Raw genomic sequence first — 22740 nt, forward strand, 5'->3', positions numbered from 1 at the left:
ACCTTAGAAAATAATTATAAAATGTACTTACAAAGCTTTTAAGTTCAATTATTAAAAAGCTGAGCAAGTTTTCGTTATTAGTAGATTTTTAATGTATTTAAAACATTATTTATTCACAGCTTAATCTTACTTGTTAGGAATATCAATATCCATTTTAATAAAAAATGATAATTTATCTCCACTAATACATTTCAATGGATAATTCATGTTGAGAACTTATATCATAATATTCAGAAGTGGCCAGGGTAACTTGATTATAGTTAATTAAAGAAATTAACGAAAATAGTAAAAAAAGTGCGAAAATAGTAAAAAACAAATAAAGTAAAGATTATTATAAGTTTTAAAGTCAGATAATATTTTATTGGTATTATATAAATATCATTAAATAAGATAAATACATTTAAGGTAAAAAAGAAAATAAAAATACATTCGTCTTCAAAACTGTACACTTCTATGATTTATATACCCACATATGGTGAGCGACGAGAATTGAGCAAACAACGATAGGAATATTGTATTGTTTTAATTAGGTAAATATGCTAAATTTTCTCCAAGCAAAATCAATAAAAATATTCGGTTGGAATTTGTATATACAAACATACATACATACAAGAACAGAACTGTCTTAACATTAGGTTCCCAGGTTCCCTTTGTCTAACTTGCTTTGTACAGAAGCTTAGCTAGGTCTAGAAAGCCAGCTTCATAATTAAAAAAAAAATAATTTCTTTTTTTCTTAATTTAATATAATAAAAAAAATAGTAAAGAAACACTTCTAGCTACCGAAAACCTACGTGTTACCATGGTTACGAGACGCCGCAGTACTCTCTGCCCGCCCTCCGCAGTAAGCTCCCGCACGTCTTTCAGTACAGACGCATTTCGCTATGTTCTTCAAATGCATCGATGTTATTTACAATTATTGAATTAAATACCATGTTTTTAATTATATATAAATAATTTAAATAATAAAGTGTTCTGTTGAAATCTTTAATTGATATTTAATTATAAAACTATGCTAGGAAATAAGTTATATTCGTTTAAACGGCTTTGGATGCAGTTCGAGTGTTGTGCTAGTGAACCATGAGGGTTATTATCGAAGGCGTCCCATACAAACAGCAAACATGACGACCAACGAGCGGGCAAACATTTTCTCTGATGATGACGAGGATCTGGTAAGCTCTGACCGTTTCGCGCTATGATTATGTAAGCAGGTATCCTAACTTTTGGGCCACGTCCAAGAGGAGTTACATAAACTACATCTGCAGTATTCCGTTGGGTTAATAATTTAATACGTCAGCTTGAATGGTGGAATGGTTCACTTTTACTATGTATCTATTATTTGTTTTTTTGTATTATATTTATGAAAAAGAAAAAAATATAATATGAGTTTATGAAGCAATTTAATGTATGATTATAAAACTATCTGGGGATCTGTTTTGTATTTTTTCTTGGTTTTTTTCTATTTTAAAAGCTATATTTATGTAAATTCTAACAATTTTTTATTTTTAGGATTCTGTACCTCTAAATGAAAATAAAAATGGAACACTTATAGAATCACTCAGTTGAATATCTGTCCGTCTTTCAAGATCTTGAGATCACGTAGAGATATCAAGCTGAAATGTATATCAAATATTAAGGTATCCTGTCACTTTTGAAATTTAGCACGAAGTGAGAACTTATAGTACTAATAAAATTTGAAAAGTAAAAAAATATAGCTATTCTATAGAAAAAAAAAAAAAAGGGTAGTCCGTTGACATAAAAAACCATGAAACTGGTACGGAATCCTTCTTATTCCGATTTGCAATTGATCTGTTTTAATTACTAATCTTTTTCTTTACGTATTTTCTATTTATGAAATTCTATTGTAGTAGACGCAGTAGGTACCTGACTGTTATAAGACAGACGTAAATTCACTATATGAAAGTGTTTCTTTTAAAATCAAAAAAGCAATGCCTCCAGAATTCGGCAAAAAGTGGAGAACGGAGTATCTTAACACTAGGTTCCCTTTGCCTACTCTGCTGTGTGCGGGATACAGCGTGAAGATGATTTCTTTTTATTTATTCTTCTACAATATACAAAAATGTAGTTTATTTTGTTAAATAATGACATATTTTTAAACATATCTTCCACGAGTTTAAAATTTTGAACAAATTATAAGGATTGATTATAATTTTCAAATTCCAGATTAGTTACGCCAGAGTAATAAATACCAATGCTACAAAATTTTATATTTTCAAATTAATGATAACGCTTACTTAATGCTTAATTCTTATACAGAAAAAAGTTCAATCATTAACCATGCATTTGAAGTACTACATATAAAAATACGAATAATATTAAAACATTAAGAGCTCCAGGTTCTCTTTATAGAAGCAATCATGGATTAAAAAGCTAATTTCGCTCTTATAAATAGTATCATAGAGGCTAAAGTTTGTATAGTAATACGAATATGCAGGGCTCTAGCACACTTGCTCTGTGAATTTCAGGCTGTGTACAGATAATTTTTATTATGAAAATATTATACGCGACGTAAAGTCAGAAACAAAAAAATTAAAATTATAATATAACAAATTTAAAATTTCTTGTTGTCTTTTATTATAAATGAATACAATAGATTATTAATTGATTTATTTATATTTCCATTTCTACCCCCTGGTGTCGCGGGGTTGAGTTCCGTCACTCAACACGCATAGCCTCCAGAATTAAGCGGAAAATGGAGGACGGAGTGTATTTACACTAGGTTCCCTTTGCTTTTCCTGCTCTGTGCGGAATATAGCGTGAAGCTGATTTAATTTTTTGTATTTCACTTAATAATACATTTTTTTTTGTTTAAGTTAATTTATGTTTGTTTTTCGTTTTGTGTTTTAGTTAATTAATTTCAAATATGGTGTAATAAAGTGTTAGAATAAATAAAATAAATAATACAACTATATTTTTATTGTTATTAAAATATATATTTTACTTGATATCACTTTTGTGCCATCTACTCGAGCTTCAGGCTTGCAATATTAACGGGGTAACTACGCTACTGTAGCGAGTTAGGAGTTACGAGAGTTGCAGAGTTGGTAAAACTTCCGTGGTCTGCCGTAGCATGCCGGGGTGGATGTGAGGATCTTGAAACTTTTTATGGCCAACTTAAATATGCTGTTAAGGTGCAATTTTTATTGCGGCTTTAACCATTTTTAATATTATAACGAAGTCTAAAATATTATAGTTACTTACGTCGTTAGCTGTAAAAGCTTGTATTAACTAGCTTATAATATTTTTAGTACTAAAGTCTTCTAGAGTAATTGCATTCTAGAGCATATTTTCTCTTCTCTTTCGATTCGCATTGTATAATGTCTTAATATTAATTAATAAAATAAACACTAAATAAGTATATTTATGATTTATACGATTCATTACTTTGTTAAGCGGTTGGTGAGTCGATTTACGAGCGAGCAAGAAAAGCTGCTATCTGATCTCCCAAGTAGTAATTGGCATTAACAGGAGACCGACAATCAAGACCAAATGTTAACGATGTAGAGCGAAAAGTAATGAAGTCTTTGTATAATGGAGTAAAATTTAGATTATCTATCAGTTAAATATTTTAAATCTGTTTAACATTGATCCCAAAAAGAGTCATTTTACTATAAATACTTTTGGTTAGCAAAGTTATTAAAGATTAAGAACATTGTTTTTAGAATGACAAAAGCATAAAGTCAAAGTCAAATAATTTTATTCAAAAGTAGCTGTGGTACTCGGGCGGCTTCGCCCGCTTGGACTATATGAATATTTATTAAGTATGTTGATGAAAATATATTCAGTTTAGGAGGTGAATTCTAATAAATCATGAAACACGTGTTCAATGAAATTTAATAAATTTCATTGGAGCATGTAAAATTAAACTGCATATTATTACTACAACATGCAATGCCTTCAGAATTGGCACGGAGTGTATTAATTAGTAGTTTTCCTCTGCCTATTTTGATGTACTTAATATTTTTAATGTAATCTCAGGGATTTAGTAATAAATGAACAAAATTTCTTAATCTTTTATTACCACTTAACTAAATGTACGAAGTTTTTACATAATTCACATCACTTAATAATTCCAATAATATTCGATATTGTTAGGTTGAAATTTTCCAAGGGTCCTTTGAAAGTTTAGAAGTAAATTTTAGGAAATGTCAATGGGGCCCGGCGCTCTTAATGGGAGGTCAAATACGAACCGTGACACGAGGAGGTTTGTTCATAACATATTAACGACCCTTTGCTACTAGCTCATATATAGAATTAGGTAGTCGTGTTCTGTTGTATAGATTTAGAGGAACGGAGTGTTTTAACACGAGGTTCCCTCAGCCTAATCTACTGTGTGCGGGATACGAGCGTGCGTGCGTGTGCGGGATGCGGGTTGATTATTTTTATCAATAATTTAACCCACTACTACAACCGGATTGTACTACTACTCCATAACTGGCGCTGCATCACGACCATGGTTAAATATAAATAAAAATAAAACTAGTTTTATTAGAAAAACAAAAATTGTACATGTTTTCACTTCCTTCCTTCCTGTTCTCGTATTGTTATCAAAAGCAATAGCTTTATGATACAAAACTAAACAATTCTAATAAATAAAAATATTATTTGGTATTTGGAGTACTCGTATACAGAGTGTATAGGAATTCTTTGTTGTTTAAACAAATAGATAATATTTTTATAACAGAATCCATAATCATTGACGTATCTAGAGATATTTTATTGGAGTGGGGGGTGGGCTTAGACTTAAGCTTTGAACAGATATATTCGCGTAAATACTTTTTCTTCTTTCTTTTTTCTGGGATGGGCACCAGACCACTCTACCCCACCTCCTCCTTCCTACGCCCGTGTCCATAATATCTACTAGAAAGAAGTATAGTTCATTATAGTTGCCTCAATCTACGTATGTAGGCATATTTGTAGTTTTGACAATATAAGCCACGTTATCTGTCGTATATGAGAAACACGCAAAAGAGGATTAATTTTCGATCGACATGTGCAATTAACTCGCGGTTGTGCGTGGGTAATAGGGCAAGGCTTATGTAACATAATTTATATCAATACATCAATACATATTTAATATTTAGATAAGATTCGATTTCCATTCGGGGGAATGGATTATTTTTTGTTAATATTTTTATTTCTCTCTGGTACCATGACAAAAAGCGTAGTGTTGACATTCGCAATGCCTCGAAAAATTCGGCAAATTTTAAATTACTATACATTTTGTAAATATATTTTTTAATTTGGGTATTTTTAATAATAAGTGCAAAGAAGTTTATATTCATGTGAACGAGTCACGTCAAAAGGTTTTAATATAAACGATGGTGGTTAGACAAGGGAGGGCGATCGATCATGTTACATGGTGGGCAGTTTTTGCACGAAATCCGTTGTTTTCAAAGGTAATTCATGAATGAGTTAAAATTCATTTATCAAAGGTGCAGGTGCAAATTTTCAATTCATTTTTATGAATTTTAATTAGTGTTAAGTAAAATATTGAAAATTATAAAACGAAAATATATAAAAACGGTTACCAATTTCCTTGGTACTTTACTCTCATATAGTTAAATGAAGTGTTGCTTTGTGTCCGTTTGAGGAGAATCAGTGGCCATAATACATAGATGAACTTGTATGGAACCAAAATGAAACCTAAAATAATATGTATGGAATCGTTTCAGTCTCCTTTAGTTTGCATATTAAAGTTGTCATAATAGGTAAGCTATAGGTACTATGATATTGCATTTATTTAAAGGCGAGCCTTTTGACTTATATTGTAACCATAAATACAGAAATCTTAACATATGTACGTAAAATTAATAAAAGGAGAGAGAGAGAGAGTTATAAAAAGCTTATTATCTCTCTTATAACAGAAGTCCATCGCTCGTAAGTGACTTGGTGTAGGTAAAGTATTTCGTGATTTAATATATTTATAATGCCTCCAAAACCCATGCGTGTTGAACGACGTAAATCAACGCCGCGCCTTACCTTGTTACCAGAGCGACGCACATATTAAATATTTCCTCGAGTGGGAATCGAATCCACAACACAGCTGCCGCGTTAACGATCGCTCGCTTGTGCCCTGCACCACGACTGGCCTCAAATATAAATTTAAAAATGTAAATAGATGTTAGCACGTAATGTCTATATATCAGGTCTTCTTCAATACTCACGCGTCCCACGGGATGCTGTGAACTTACTTTGTTGAAAAGGAATACCTATCCTATCGCAAGCAAGTGTATGCACTTGAGTGACGCTACTGAAGCTATATGATTAAACTTAAGCAATATATTTTCATTCTAAGCTGAATTAGCTATATCTTTATAGTTTTAGTAAGTATGTAAATTATTGTTTATATTATAAGCTTATAAATTTATTTGAACAACTAGCGGTCCCCGTACGGCAACGCCCACTTGAAATATACCAATGTTTATTTAAGTGTTAAATATACGAATATTTATTTAAGTGTTATCTCATAAATAAAAAAAATTAAAATTAAAAGCAACGTTATAAGAACAGAATAATAAATATAATGATGATTTGTCCTTTTTCCTCTGAAAAATCACCTTAATAAATTACTTAAGTGTTAAGAAGTAAAGGAAATGGAACAAAAAATAAATTTTCATTTGTGACATGAATAATAATTAAAAAAACGTTCACCTAAATTTTAAGACATGAAAGTAAATTAAGTTACTTTTAATTTTTTTTATATAGTGTAGGTGTTTGTAATTTCTTAATATGGATATGTCTATGGTTCTAGATTCTCGTCTCAGTTGTTTAGATATAGCTTTTAAACTTATGTTTTATGTATAGTTTTTTTTTATAATTTTATTAGTTTTAGCTTGACCGACGTTAAAGTAGAAACGCCAGCTAACTTTAATAAGTACGCATACCGTCTTAACATTTTAGACTAACAATCTTCAAAATTTCAAGCTTGCTAAAATTACGTATGTCTGGGCCCCTGGGGTCTTGGGCTAAAGTTATATTTGCATTTGACTTTACTACCTACTATGCTAAATTAAAAATAACTATAACAAATTAGGTAATTTCTATAAATCTTTTGGAATCTCAGCGGAATAAGCAAGCAATTGGGAGCCCTCTGTGTTTTCCACTCTCTGCTCATTTCATTTAATTAGACTTGGAAAGCTCCTGAACACATATTTGTATACACATACAAACATACAAAAGTACCCATGCAATCGTTCTGTTGATAAAAATTAGCTTTAGCTATGATTTAATTATTTCCATCTTTGCACTATATCTCGCATATATAAGGGCAGCAATAAATGTAGTGTAAAGACAAATTATCAATTTCCACCCAAATAACAACAGAAGAAACATTATTTGTTGGCCTTTAATAATCGGTTTAGCTTTTCCGGCGTTTAGCCCAGACAGAAAGAAAGACAGACATAAAAAAATAAATTGTTGGTTTTTGTAAATAACTACTCGTATACACGCTCTTGAAAAACCACGGTCACAGACAGATATTTAAATTTTATATATATATTATAAATTATATACGTACATATGTTATACGATAATTTTCCACAACCTCACGAATACGCAGGTTCAATAAGGCAACCACTAATACGAACCGCAACAATTCCGGCCTAAATGAGCAAATGTAAATATAGAAAATATAATGTTGTTAATATTCGATTTGTATTTAAAAAAGAAATAGTCTAAAATGTTATTTTTTGCTTTTAGTGAGAGGAAAATTGTATAAAATTTAATTCTATAATTCATTAAAGAACGTCAACCTTATACTATTACATTACTTTTCATAGAAAATGGATATTGAATAAAAATCTTTTAAAAATAACTAAACAACAAAACGTAAAATCTTTGAATTCACATAAGTAAATGTATGTCTTTAGTTTCTGCTTATTTAGTAATTTATTGCTCCATGTTCGAGCTGTGTATGGAATTGCAAGAGCTTGATTCTCTCTCTCGTAGGTATTGGTAAATGTACGTGAGTACATCTCACTTATTTACACTGATATCACCCATTTTAGTATGGTTTGACAAGTTAGGTTAGGTTATGTTATTAGAGGCACTCAAATAAATTCACGAAAAAAAGAAAATCTTGTTACGAAAGACCTTTTAATATTACCGCGTCCAAATCGAATATAAGAAATCGAGAAGAAACATACAATACATAAATCAGTAATTTCATTTTAAACAGATTTCAAAAGATGGCATTTGACAATTTTGAAAAATTTGTTGTTTGTTGTTGTAGAACTGTGTAGTTTGTTGTTCTAGAACATAGTTGAAAAATATACCAAAATATAAAAATAATTGAAATCTCTTACGTTTCAAGTACTCTTGTATTATTTGTTATTATTACGCAAAACAAAATGGATGCCGACAAGGGATTGATATTAACTATGCCATACGCGCATTCTGTCTTCAAGAAAAGAAAACTTATATATTACTCGCCTGTTTCCAGAATACAAATAAGCTGATGATTGCTTACTTTATTCGTAAGCAAAATAATATATTTCGTCTTCATATTGCTTAGCTGTACGCTTGTGGCTCAGCTTTGAAAATAGCAGACAATATTTGACGATTGTGGGTTCGATTTCCACTCTGGGAAATTTTAAAATTGAAAATTAATTACTTACGAATTATTAATTACGAAGTTAGAGTAAAAATAAACTAAGTACTACAAAATTATTCATAACAATATTTAGTAAACACTCATTTTCAGTAGAAAAGTGTCATTCGTGAGTTTCTAGATTCTAAAGGTGAACGCCGACACGTTTGCAGTTTGATATCGCATAAATGTCAAGCAGTAAAGAAAGTGTTTTATTTATTTTTTTTAAGATTTCTTTCTCTTTATTCCAGCCACATAAAAGATCTATTTTCTAGTATTTCCTTTTTATCTTCACAATGTTATAAGCATACGGCAGGCATCTTTTTAGACACTTCTTTTTTCCACTTTCCGCAAAATTCTGGAGGCATTGTGTGATGGGTCGCGGAACTCAACGCCACGCTTTGACCGGTTAAGAGAGCCAGAAAATAAAAATAATTATATATTCTATCTTCTCGAGTGGGAATCGAATCGACAACCTGTCGCGTTTATAGTCACACCTTTTCATAGTACATGTTTTCATTTCATTTCATAGTACATCTATACATACACTAAAACTAACGCAAATTTGAAAACAGGTCATAAAAATAATATATATAAATATTATATAAAAATGAAAATAGAAAAATGTCACTCTTTTTCGTTGGATTATACCTAAGCCTCACGAAATACTCATAGCTATGTTATTCGAACCCAACGGAAATGTTATAACAAAGAATGAGATGGGAGAAATTATTACCTGCCTCTCGCAAGTAAGGTTTGTATTTCACCGATTTTCCTTTCCTTTCCTTTGGAATATAAATACAGATAAACATATCTGTTTTCCATTTCGTTATAATCGTAAACGTTATTTTATTTATGAAAAATTCTAAAACCGTAAAGCGTATTTACACAAACGGCTTCGCCTACTTTAAAATTATTAAATTATTATATAATTTGTAACCTATATTAATTTATAGTGTTATTCTGTATAGCAATATTACTGTAAGCCATTTAGTAGTTTTTATGTGAAAGTGGAACAAACATCCATTCTCAGAGGAGTCTAGGCCAGTTAAATTTTATATTTATTACAGAATAGATTAGATTAAATTTCATATTTTAGAACATAAAAATGGCTTTAAATTAAAATTACTTATTTATGTAAATCTGTAAATTAGTTTTAATTACTCATCTGTTGTATACTAAATATACCTCTAAGCTAAAATATTTTTTATGTGAAAAAAACTTTCATACATTTTCTCTATTTCGTCATATCAGTATAAATTTGAAAAATATTATAAAAGCTTTTTTAAAATTTTCCTCTCACTGAAATAGCATGTTCCATTAGCATATAATTAGGTTTTGAGACATAAAAAAACGATGTAATGTTAGAACGGGTCTCACTATTTCCTTTGTAGGATAAATATGCATTATATTAACATTTTTCTCAACTGACGTTCATTTCCATATTTATATCCATACAAAGTAATCAGAAAATAAATAATCTATTCATTTAAATACATATTCTTTTTTGTTATCATTGTTTTGAAAAACCAAGCATTTTTCAAGCCCAGTTTTATTTAATGAGAAAAGTTGCGACATTACCTCAGTTCTACCTCTTCCATCCTTAATATTTTTTCTCGTGGCCTCATATACCACTTCATTATCGTCCTTGACACAAATAGAATCGGTCGATTTTGTTAGTAAATTCTACATGCAAAGGTCAACTGAAGAGACAATATAAATAGTATAGAGGTAACTGTTACAATACATAAAAATAGTATTTATTAGAACATTTATTATGAAAGTATAATGTAGTAATAATAAATATTTTTTTACTTAGTAATCTTAAGAATTGAATGAATTGAATTGAGTTCTGCAACTCAAAACACAATGCCTCCAGAATTCGGGAGAAAGTGGGGACGGAGTGTGTTAACACTAGGTTCCCTCTGTGTCCCTACCTTGCTGTGTGCGGGATACAGCGTGAAGTTGAAAAAAAAAAAGATTTACGAAAGATTGGGATCGAATGATTCTCTTACTCGTGGACTACAAAAATTTGCCCAAACCTACTAAGTTTGGACACGAGCGAAGATTTAGTTAGTTTTTTGCCGAAACTGAAATTTTGAATTCGAAGTCAATTTCTACCTATATATATATTCTGTTTTATATTTTTGTACTGCTGTTCATATACAAACTGTAGAAACCTGAATGAAATTAAGAAGGTAGTGTAGTAGTGAAGGTAGGTGTTTACTAGCAGAAAATATTTAAGATAGGTCTAATGTATATTTGTATTCTATAATGAGTATAGAATTTTAAATACCTGTGGGTATGCTTAATAATTTCCACTCGAGGGAATTAAATATTTAATATTTTTGTTTCTTCATACTAGTGAGCAGGCAAAGAGGCGTGTGAGATGCTGTGTGCGCGTGAAGCTGTAAAAGAAATAATTAAATAAATAATAATAAGTTCCCGCGTAAGTTTTTCTTCTCTCAACTACGTATAGAGAGACAAAGACAAGACAAGTATGAAAAAAGCTATTTACCGTAATATTCTAATGCGCAAACGAATAATTCCCACTTTCAAATAAGAAAACAGTGATGCCTGTGAGGGACATGTAATTAAACTTTTGGTCCGTGTGATCTTGCTGTACTTGTAGATTGGCTTTATCCGATATGCTAACAACGAACTCTGGTGAATAGAATTTTAAACTATTGGAACTTTTATTTGTCACTAAAATATAAAATATAGCAAATTTAATGTCACTAAAATATAAAATATAGCAAATGAAAAGATAATAAGGATTATTTTTATTTTTTTGCTCTGGTAATATGGTATACAGCGGCGTTGAACTACCATTCAACTCGCTTCCAGAACTGGCCTGAAAAGTGGGGAATGGAATTATAAGACATTGGTAATGGAGTGTCTTAACACTAGGTTCCCAGGTTCCCTGGTTCCCTCAGCCTAGCCTGCTATATGTAGGATACGTAAAGCTAATAAAAATAGTTGCTTTTTTATCTTCACGTACTTTTTTTAGATATAAGATAGGATAAGGTATGCAGATAACATTTACATCCATCGGTCCATATTTCACCCAATAATCGTTGCAGTTACAACCATAATTTCATCAAAATATGATTATTAAATTTAACCAAATTTAAAAATAACATATTTAAATTAATTTGAGAAATGAAAATATCTTATTCCAATTTAAATTACATTAATACAGACAGACAATGCCAACTTACGAATTGAGTTTTCCACCGCTGGAAGCCATTTATTTAATTACTCGAAGTGGTTTCCTCGATCTAAGGATGTTTTTGTGCTTTTTGCCCAAATCGCTATTCGGGGTTAGTAGAATTGATGATAATTGAATTTCTTTATCGCTTTCTTGTCGTTATCTTTTGTCTTTATTGATTGTTTATGAAGAATAATAGAAAAAACTAATATAGACAGGAAATTGTCCAGTAAAAAAAATTTATAATATAATTATAATTTATATTTTTTTTGTTTTCGCTATATATATCAGCACACCACGCCTCCAGAAATCGGTAGAAAGTGGGGTACGGAGTGTTTTAACACTAGGTTCTCCCTGCTTACCTTGCTGTGTGCTGTATCCCAGCGTGAAACTGCTATATTATATATATTGCTATTCACGGCGTCAGCTGACCAAGTATTATTTTAACAAGCTTCTCTTTTTCCCACCTCCCCTAATAGAATGCGGTTAGATGTGATATAACACCGTTTTTCTACATTCAAGCATCTCTAACATAATAACTCTTGGTTAAATGAAAACCTCTTTTAATTATAGCAACATTTAAATTAGATTTTTACACTTAAAATTATATTTCTGAAAGAACATTTTATTTTAATGTCTAATGTCATTAGTACCTACGTACAATAAAAGCTTTTGAAAATTTTGATATCTGTGGTCATTATGGCGATAATGAATGTTTTAATGTTTAAAGAAGAAATTTAAATAATAAATATTTTATTTTCTCTTAATAAATATTTTATTTATAGTAATACGCTTGTATAACTGACCTCAACTTTATTTATATTTAAACAATAAAGTAAATCTACCCTTTGTACAAAGAATTGTCAATGTTTAAGCTAAAGTCGTTCTGTACAAAATGAAGAATTGTTTATTCAGTGTTCCACGTAGGTATGCGGGATATGTGTCTTTCTACAACTCTGAGTGACAAACGGTCGCTTTCTACTAAATTTGAACCACTGAGAGTAAAAGAATAAACAATTCGTACATTTTTTAATTAAATTAATATTTTACATTTTATATTTACTTTTTATATAAACAACATATAGATATATATATATTCAAAGTCAATTATATGTATCATATATTATATCAAAATAATATCTTTGTAATATATATCTAAATCACATTTGTTATGTAGAATATCAAATGACGGCCAAACTTATTTATTTTCTTGAAAGTGGGAAACGGAGTGTCTTAACACTAGGTTCCCTCTGTTTTCATTAAATTGTTAATTCATTAATACATTAATTCAAAACATTGTTCAGAAATTGTAAACACAATAAAGAAGATTTGTAATCTCATAAAATCCTAAATATATTTTTGCTCTCCTTCCATTATATTATAATATAATTTCGAGTTCATTTGAATAATTCTTTCAAATAGCGAAATTTCACCGCAGAGGCTACGGTTGGAAATGTGTCTTTTGTTTTAGTACTGAAGCGGGAGTAAGGGAGAATTTAAATTGGACCTCGGTGAATTTTGGTTAACTAGAATTGCTAAGCTCCTTTCACATACTGAAATTGTAACGTAGCTGTGCGAGGTTCCAATTGAGGTCGGTTAATGGAAATGTTTATCTTTATGGGGGAATTTTTTTAATAAAATTATATATATTCTTGTATATAATTGTAATATATTTACATAATATAATTTTGAGTATTTGAGTAGTAAACGCGACAGATTGTGGGTTCGATTTTCACTCGACACAACAACACGAAATGCTTCCAGAATTCTGCGGAAAATGGGGAAAGTTAATGGGAACAGAGCGTTCTAGGTTCCCAGGTTCCCTATGCCTACCCTGGTAAGTGAAGCTAAAATATAATTTCAGATTATATCATAATACATCAATATGGAAAAATATTTTTGTGTTAAAATTTATTATGAATGGTATTTTTAAAATATGGTAATCGTAACTTTATTAAAATATATAAAAAATCAAGGTTGCTAAGCTCATTACTGTTCACTTTTTCATGTAATTCAATTCTTAACGAGATACATTTTATATTTTTTTGTAATATTAATGTAAATTTATAATGTTTTGGATTTAAAGATTTCCGTTATATGGTTAGCTTCAATAGTTGCGGTTGTTATCGACAAAAGACACAAGTTCTAATACCCTAACTATACTATTATATACTTATAAGATATATATAATTTATATTGCATTATGAAAAACTCGGTTCTTATTTAAGCTCTCTTTCCAAAAGAACCATGGGGGTTCAAATTTATTATCGATTTCAGTATTTATTTCATACTTTGTTAATATTAATAATCACTAAGCATAATAGCATAATCTTTCGAGCAATTGAAAATTCGGTGGAAAGTGGGGAACGGAGTGTCTTAACACTAGATTACCTCTGCTATACATAGAATAAAGCGTGAATCTGAAAAAAAATATTATGATTAACAAAAGAAACAAATTCATGTTATCTTTCGAAAAAAATAAACACATAATTCCAATAAAGGATTCTAATATCAATACAGTTGCCATTTTTGGGTTAATTAAAAAATATCACAAATTAATGAACGTTTAATTATATTAAATAAAAAAATATTCTTATATTTATTTATACAAAAATAACATAATATGTTTACTTTGTACAGCGCCCTCGTCAACAAAGCATTGGAGGTGTGCTCCGGCGAGAGGGGAACTGGAAGTGCTTCCTGCTGACGCTTATGATCGTCGGGTGTCTTGGATCGGTCGCGTGGTGCAGCACCGCGGAGATCGATAGAGAACTCATTGATCTAAATACGTAAGTTTCTTTAATATTTTATTTAAAATTATAGTATTTAAATATGATAAATGTACCATTTTCTATGGTAGTATACAGGCGCGGTCCTAGGGAGGAGGGGGGGTCACAGGGGACATGACCCCCCCAAAATCGACCATGTTAATTAAAAAAAATCCAATTAACTATTAACTAGCAATTTACTCGACACATTATATTAATGACTCCATCCCCCAAAATTTTAGGCTGCGACCGCGCCTGGTAGTACACTATAAACTATTAAATTTGATAATATTTTAATAGCTTTAGATTTATGAATGCTAAATATTTATTTCAAATCGCCTCATCCCGTGCCTGGAGAATAAATTATTGTGAAAATAAAAGTTTCGTATATGATGCGATTGCAATTCAATTCGAAATTTAGTCTGAGTTAATAATAGTGTTTCAATTACCCAATAAAATATTTGAAATATTTATTGTGACAATATAATTAATTAATTATATTTATCTCAAAGTGAGGTAGAAAATATTAAATATTTATATTTTTTCAATTTCTTCGAGTGGGAACCGAACCCCCAAACTATCACTAGCTAGTGACACTGTGCCACAACTGTGCCGATTACCTTTATTATTATTTATAATTATAATTTCAATAAATTCATAGTTCTCAGTTCAAGCAAAGTGTAATCAAGTAGTTCCCATTAATTGACAATAACGTTCTTGGACAGCGAACTAAGCTGCCGGAAGCACGCCATTATGCAATGCCAGAACACTAACTAAGGAGGTGCAACTCCGTAGAACTTAGGCACTCAAATTGCTCTTTCATTTCATTAAATTCTAACGTTCGACGTTAGTTTCTATAGTTTGTAAATAGGTTAATTTCCTATATAATTGAATTCTAGATTAGGTTTTAGTATTCTATGACATTTTCTGTTTTAGCTTCAAGCTGTATCCCGCATGTAGCAGGGTAAACGGAGGGAGCCTAGTGTTAAGATAATCCACTCTCCACTTTTCGTCAAATTTTGGTGAGATTGCTTGTGGAGTGGTGGAACGCAACACCGAGCTCTGGCCTCGACACCAGATAGAGGGAAATAAAAATATTAGTTTTTCCAAATAGGAATCGAACCCATTGCCTGTAGCGTTTATAGTCACACGCTTGCTACTGCGTTATGATTGGCCCCTACAACATAATTTTCAAATCAATATAAAGTAAAGCAACTCTATAAATATACAAAAAATTATTTCTGTACACTAAACATGCGTATTATCGGTCACTATATTTAGAGAATATCTGTCTATTTCAGCATTAGCTATTTTCAAATGTGCATTAATTAACACCAATGACCAGTGTCGACAAATATGTGTTTAAAATGATATTTTTATTAGAAAATGAAAGTATTGCCGATTAATAAATTAATAATTATATAATTCAAACGGGCGAAGCCGTGAGCAACAATAACCACTGAGTTATACATAATTTACAAACTTATTACCACAAAACCCATAACTAATCTAATAACAGTTTCGTCTCCCTCAGGTACCCTATAAAGAGAACAGTCCGAGAGTCGCCATGCGATGTAGGTTACGCGTACATCCCCATCGCTTTCGTGTTACTTCTATACGTAGTATATCTGGTGGAATGCTACCATAGTACCGCTAGGATACAACTGGCGAGGAGAGTTGATGTAGCTGCTGTGACTGCCAGGGTTCATGCCATGAGAACAGCTACGCCTCGAGTGTGGTAAGTATTTTATTGATATTTATAACTATTATTATCATCTAGAATAATTCGTTATTTATTATCATTATTCTCTCATTATTTTATAAACGGTGACCTAGAAGTGGAGAATATAGTGTTTTAAGATTTTTAAGCATGATGCATGGAGATCAAAAATAAATACATTTTCTTATTAATAATTAAAATATTATTACTCTCTAATTTCTGTAACTAACGATTGATATTATAATCAATTTGCAAACTCATTTACGATGTTTGGTATTGCCACATGGTTTCAATCAGGTTAACTTGAACATGAATATTGTATCAGAACTTCACCTCCGCCCACGCCCCGTGAGGGTCGTTTTAAAATTCATTATTCTGAACCATCGCCGTCCCCATAATTTACCTTTACACCCCAAAGCTATAAATAACGCGATTAATGTTGTGATAACAATAAAAATTGTAATTCCAAAATTCCAAGTTTATGGGATAGACGTGAACTAAAAATCAGGTTCAACAAATAGAAATAGATCCCTAGTAGGTATATTGTGAAAAATTTGTTCTCAAAGAAAGGGTTGCTACCCTAAATAAATAATATCTTCGATATATCAAAGAAACGAAGATTATTTATTGCAAATTTTTTATTGTATAATATCGACAAAAAGTGTAGAGTTATTAATGATGGCTGTCGAGAAATAAAACCAGCATGTTTTATTTTATATGTCAAGGTCCACTGAAATATGTTTGTACGTAGAAAATCCAATATATCTTTTGATATAATGGTTCATTCCATATTTCATTGGAGATAAAATTTAATATTATCATATCTTTTTCATCCAAATTTGTACATGTTGAATTTTTATGTTTGAAATAACAGTGGAAGCTATTTAGCCTATCGTAGCTTATTTAAAAAAATAGGATGGCCACCAAAATGTCACGTAAAAGGGAAAATAGGGCATAAAACTGATGATGCGCCGTCCAGTTTGCACGCCAAAATTTCTCATTTTTTAGAGCAAATATTTTTCGCTTCATACGTTGAAATATTGTGAAATTTTGTGATATATAGAAGGATGAATTTATTCCATATAAGTACTTAGAGGAGATTAAGATTATTAGACATTTATTCACATATTTTATGGTCCATATCATGAAATTATTCAACTTAATGGTTGCTGAGCCAAAATAGTCAATCATTTTAAACCAATCAGCGAAAATGTTATTAGATTAATAAAAAAATGAAAAGACGTGATTTAACACTTACAAAAAAAAAGGAATACCTAATCTACTTTCGACACTAAAACACTATAATTAAGCAAAATAAAAATAAATTTTAGCGTTCATATAGAAGAAGTATTACTTATTTTAAATATAGACCTAGCATACACTAGTTCAGGAAAATATAATGGGAAAGTTTTTTGCCAGGTGGAAGGCCATTTGCTACCACTACGTGCGTCGGAAGCGGCAAGTCACGCGATATCGCAACGGCGACTCCTATACTACTACACAGGTATAGTTTTCAATGGAAAAATGAGTTTTTAAACATTTTTTTTATTTTCTGATATATGACATATTTTAAAATACCTAGTAATATCAAAAGATATATCTTCTATTATTATGTATGTGTACGTTCATATTATATATTTCACATTATATACTTATGAGATAAGAGGAAATAAAAGAAAAGAGACCAAGACATATGTTAGTAAAGCTGGACTTACATTAAATTAGGGATTGAGTTCTGCCACTCAACACACAATGTCTCTAGAAATCAGCAGAAAGTGGGGAACGGAGTGTCCTAACACTAGGTTCCCTCAGTCTACCCTGCTGTGTGTGGGATACAGATTCTTATTTACTGAAGAACAGTCACTGTTTCATTAGTAAAATATAAATGTAAATTGTATCAATGTAATGTAATGTAATTGTATCAAATTGTAAATCTGCAGGTTTATTATGAACGAGTCAACACGCACAGTGCCAGTACGTCGTTTGCACACGCCTGTTGCGGGCAAAGAGACGCGTCCAGGAATCTCGTCCTAGATTCCAAAACTCCGATCACAAAAGTCCGTTTCAGCAAAGGCTTTGCATTTGCCAATATTGAAGCGGCGAGTGGTAAATATTAGAACTTCATACAAATATAGAAAACTAGCGGCCCGCTTGCGGTTACACCCGCGTGAACTATGTTATTATTAATTTCTGTCTCCATGACTACGTCCTAGTGACGTCTATGCAAAATTTGAGACTCCTAGCATTTGTAGTAACGAAGTTTCATACAAACTTTCGACCCCAAAATCAACCCTTAGAAATCGAATATTGCAAATTCCCGTCTTAGCGAGCACCTACGTCCTATAAGTAACTCCTATGCAAAATTTGAGATTCCTAGCACATGTAGTTTCTGAGATTTCGTGATGAGTGAGTGACCTTTCGATTTTATATATATAGATTAAAATATCATATATAATCACGTTTAGAGTGTTTATGTGTTTTATTCTAATTTTTACTTTGGACAAATTCGTTTAGTATTTTTTACCACATTTTCTTAAATATGCTGAAATTAATTCATTATCTTATATAGTTTATGGTTAAACGTATAAATATAAATGCTTTTGTTGCTGTATTGTCTTCTAATTAAGATTCTCAAATATCCCAGCTTTTAATTGTTATTCGAGACCTCAGAACACTTTAAAATGTTTAAAGTTGATTCAATGAAACCCCAAAACATCGTGAACAGATGTTACAAAGGCTAACGCTTCTAAAATTTAACCAGCACTTTATTTTGAGAAACTTTTCTCTAAGCGGACTTAAATTGTAAATAAAACTTCCTGTAAACTTTTCTGTTGAAGCTTTCAATTTAAAGAGTGCTTTGTTCAAATTTTCAATCCGTAAAATTCTCAAATTAGTTAAATGATTAAGAACTTTCTAAAAAAGTTGTAAAATATTGAAGACACTGCCTCTACGAAATGTATTTTAAATTAATTTATTGTTTTAGAATTTGAAGATCAAAGATCAAGATTTTTTGCAGAACACGAGAGATTTGATGATTTTATGGAAATGCGTGAAGGATTAGATCTCATTGGGGTTACTTCGTTTAAGGAATACATGGTAGCCTATAGGTAACAACCATTAACTAAATATATGCTTAAATATCAAGAATGTAATAATTTCTATTCTAATGTAATTTTTATTCTAGGGACGTAGATCGCTGCCCTTGGTATTCTTCTCAAATTCTTTTTTGGGCATTGTCCTGCTTTCTTCTCTCTTGGCCTCTTAGAATAATTATAGAATGTAATACAGCATATGTTCATTATACGGTAAGATACATTAATAGAATAATAATCTATATAATATATGCTTTATATGAAACTTATTAATTATTCTCTTTTTCAGATAACAAAAATATTCGGTACAAATTATGAATTAGATCCTAGTAGACAATTAGACTTAGATACGCACTTATCAGATACTTTACCGCCAGTTCCTGCTACTAATTATGCATGGGCGTTAGCTGATGAACAAAGTGCCGTACTTTGTGCAGCAGCTAGACCTCCTCGAACTCTACCACTGTCTCATGCTTCTACAGTGGATAGCTTAGAATTATTTGCAGCAATACGAGGAAATTGTGCAATAGTACCCTCATATTCGGAAGCTATGCGCATTGACGCAGCTCTTAGAGAAGACCCGGGAGAAAACACTTCTAATGCAGTTTTAGTTGATGTTGAAACAGAAAGGCCAAATCGGTCTGCGGTTAAAGCAGCATCATTTGATGAACCGACGAGAAGACCACGAGTCACAATTGCGGAGACACATTCAAGTTACAATATAGCAGCCAGTGCACGATTAAATGATGCCAAACTACAAAATAGACGATCATGGGCTGGTGTATTAACTAATGCTAGAAGTGCTCGGCAAATTTTAGAAGATTTAACTAGTAATAGTGTTAATTATGAGCCTATACCTGAATCACAAATTAGAAGAAATCGTGAAAACACATTATACTTTTCAAGAGAACTATCACCCACATGCTCAAGAGATCCATTTGGTGGCCGAGCTCTTACTACGCCAACTGATGAACCGCCTACATATGAAGAAGCATTAAGGTTACCAGCGCTAAAAAAATTAACGAGATCAATTACAGGCACCGACTTAGCAGGACCAAGAAGAGCATTTTTGAAAGATGTTTTGTCAAATAGAAGGTCATGTTTGGAAGGTGTTGGTGTTCTAGCGGGTACTAAAACTGTAAGATTACCCTATACAGAATCTGGGGATGAAACACCCCTATAACGATGCTACATTAGTGAATTTATGGATTTTTTATGGTGCAATAAAATGTTAATATAGATATACTCCATATAAAGGACCTTGTTAAAAGATATATGAAGTGAGATAGGTTTAATAGACAATTTATACGCTTCAGAGTTGTTATACGCTTTAAGCTTGCCCAGTTATTAATAATATGTATAAATAATATTATACGTGTATATAATAAAGAATTTTGTACAATGTTTATTACTTTGACTTTGCAATATTAATAGTTCGAGCTCTAATAAACGATTAACAGTGTTTGCGAATTGTAATTGTTGACTTAATAACTGATTTCAAAGCCGAATGGAATTGAATATAGTTTGTGACTGAAATATAACTAACTGTGTAATTAAAATCCTTAAAAGTGTGCTTATATATTTTTAATCTTAATGTAAAATTTTATTTCTTACTTATATATTTTAATCCTAATGTAAAATTTTATTTCTTGTTTATATAAATGTATGTCATCGATATCAATTGAATGTTTATTTTTTAGTATGAATTTTCCACTTCTTTCCCTTTTTTTTATTGTAATTATTAATATAAATAATTTAGTTACTTTATTCAAACTATTTATATTTTCAATGTTTTTTTTACAAGCTTTAACGTTTGATTTCTTAAGTAACTGAAATCTAGAAGTACGGCAAGGCGGTGCCTTATAACATAAAATCACTGTCCTATCTGAAGCTTAAGTATAAAATAGTTTATAATCATAATATTATATGCCTAATGTATTTTTTTTATCATATGCTTTAATAAATTTAACGTCGGTTTTCATATAATTGGTATAAAAGGTAAAAATCTAATAAATTAGCTTCCCACTGTATCACACACAGCAAGACAGGCAGAGAGAGCATAGTGTAACGACACTCCGTTCTCCACTTTCCACCAAATTTTTCGAGGCATTGCGTGTTCTTTTTGCATTGGTGTCAAAACGAAGAAATGAAAATATTAAGAAATAATAATTCGTTCCCTCGAGTGGGGATCGATCGATCGTTCGAAACCGATAACGTTTCAATTATTTTATTTGCCATAGACATTTCTCATTAGATATGTAGTATTTAAGTAACTTATTTGTAAATAATTTATAATAATATAACTAATATGTAAATGCCCAAACGTGATATTAATGTTAAATGTTCTGATAAATTTCAGATTCAATTACATTATTCATTAAAATCGTTATATTTTATTAATTATATTTTTTAACATTGCTTGTATATAGAATAGTAAATAAAATGGTTAAAAGTGCCAATAAATTGGTAGTTTAGTGTTTTTAATATCTATGAAGTGTTCTGTGTATCTATTCCGCATTAAGAATTTTAAAAAAAGAAAAAATATTTCTTATTTTCTATTTTTTTTTGGTAGTATAGTAATTTAATTAAAATATTTAAAAAAGTGTAATTAATATGTACATAGGTTATATGTCAATTATACGATTATAGCCTACGATGATCTTAATTTTGAGACCAAATTCAAATATTAACATAATTTAACTTAGATAGGAGTGTAAATAAAGAATTAAATTTTATTGCATAATATTTTACTAGACGCTAGAAGATAGAGAAGCTTTTACAAACATATTTTGTAAAACTAAAATATGATTTAACATAAGCCATTATAAATACGTTTATTTTCTTTGGAATCGGTGAATTTTACTTTAAAATTATTATTATTATTTAATTTTTATTGTAAATTATTATTGAAAAGCAAAATGTTGCGAATATATTGTATAATGGTACGTCCAGATTTTAAAATCCTTTTATTTGTTTTATAATATATATATATTTAAATTAATAATACAGTAAATCTGTACGTCATTTAGAATTACACGCTTTTGATTATATTGTGCGGAGCAAATGTACGGACTCAGTAAGGAGTGAACTAGGATATTTGAGTAAAAAAGTATTTTCGATTGTATCAATGGGCGACGGATGTTTATTATTTTCAATAAACGTTATAATATGTTTAGTAGAGCTGTTTTCTTACTACCTTTTTCCATTTCATACCTTTAAGATGATGAAAAATCTAAATATACTAAAAATATATTTATAAGCTTTATTTTTAAGGCCGTCGTAGTACAGTGGCACTGCTTGTGTGTAAACGTGGTGGTTGTGGGTTCTATTCCCAATGGAGG

The 22740-nt window shown here is 30.6% G+C and overlaps 1 protein-coding gene across 1 annotated transcript; it reads left to right on the top strand.

The window, feature by feature from the left end:
• The first annotated feature begins 840 nt into the window (after positions 1-840).
• LOC146530984 (transmembrane protein 151B-like) lies at positions 841-21862 on the top strand. Its single transcript, XM_085199434.1, has 8 exons — positions 841-1169; positions 14460-14608; positions 16122-16325; positions 17727-17811; positions 18248-18413; positions 19291-19414; positions 19492-19612; positions 19689-21862. The coding sequence occupies exons 1-8, from the start codon at positions 1119-1121 to the stop codon at positions 20580-20582; spliced, it is 1794 nt and encodes a 597-aa protein (XP_085055560.1). The 5' UTR covers positions 841-1118; the 3' UTR covers positions 20583-21862.
• The last annotated feature ends 878 nt before the right edge of the window (positions 21863-22740 follow it).

The sequence above is a fragment of the Heliconius melpomene genome, chromosome 16 (genome assembly GCF_056956725.1).
Source record: "Heliconius melpomene rosina isolate 202511_hmr_F chromosome 16, ASM5695672v1, whole genome shotgun sequence".
NCBI lineage: Eukaryota > Metazoa > Arthropoda > Insecta > Lepidoptera > Nymphalidae > Heliconius > Heliconius melpomene.

Coding starts and splice junctions, on each gene's coding strand:
- LOC146530984 (XM_085199434.1), top strand. CDS start 1,119: ATGACGACCAACGAGCGGGCAAACATTTTCTCTGATGATGACGAGGAT. Junction 17,812..18,247: donor ACTCCTATACTACTACACAG/GTATAGTTTTCA, acceptor GTAAATCTGCAG/GTTTATTATGAACGAGTCAA. Junction 19,613..19,688: donor CAGCATATGTTCATTATACG/GTAAGATACATT, acceptor TCTCTTTTTCAG/ATAACAAAAATATTCGGTAC.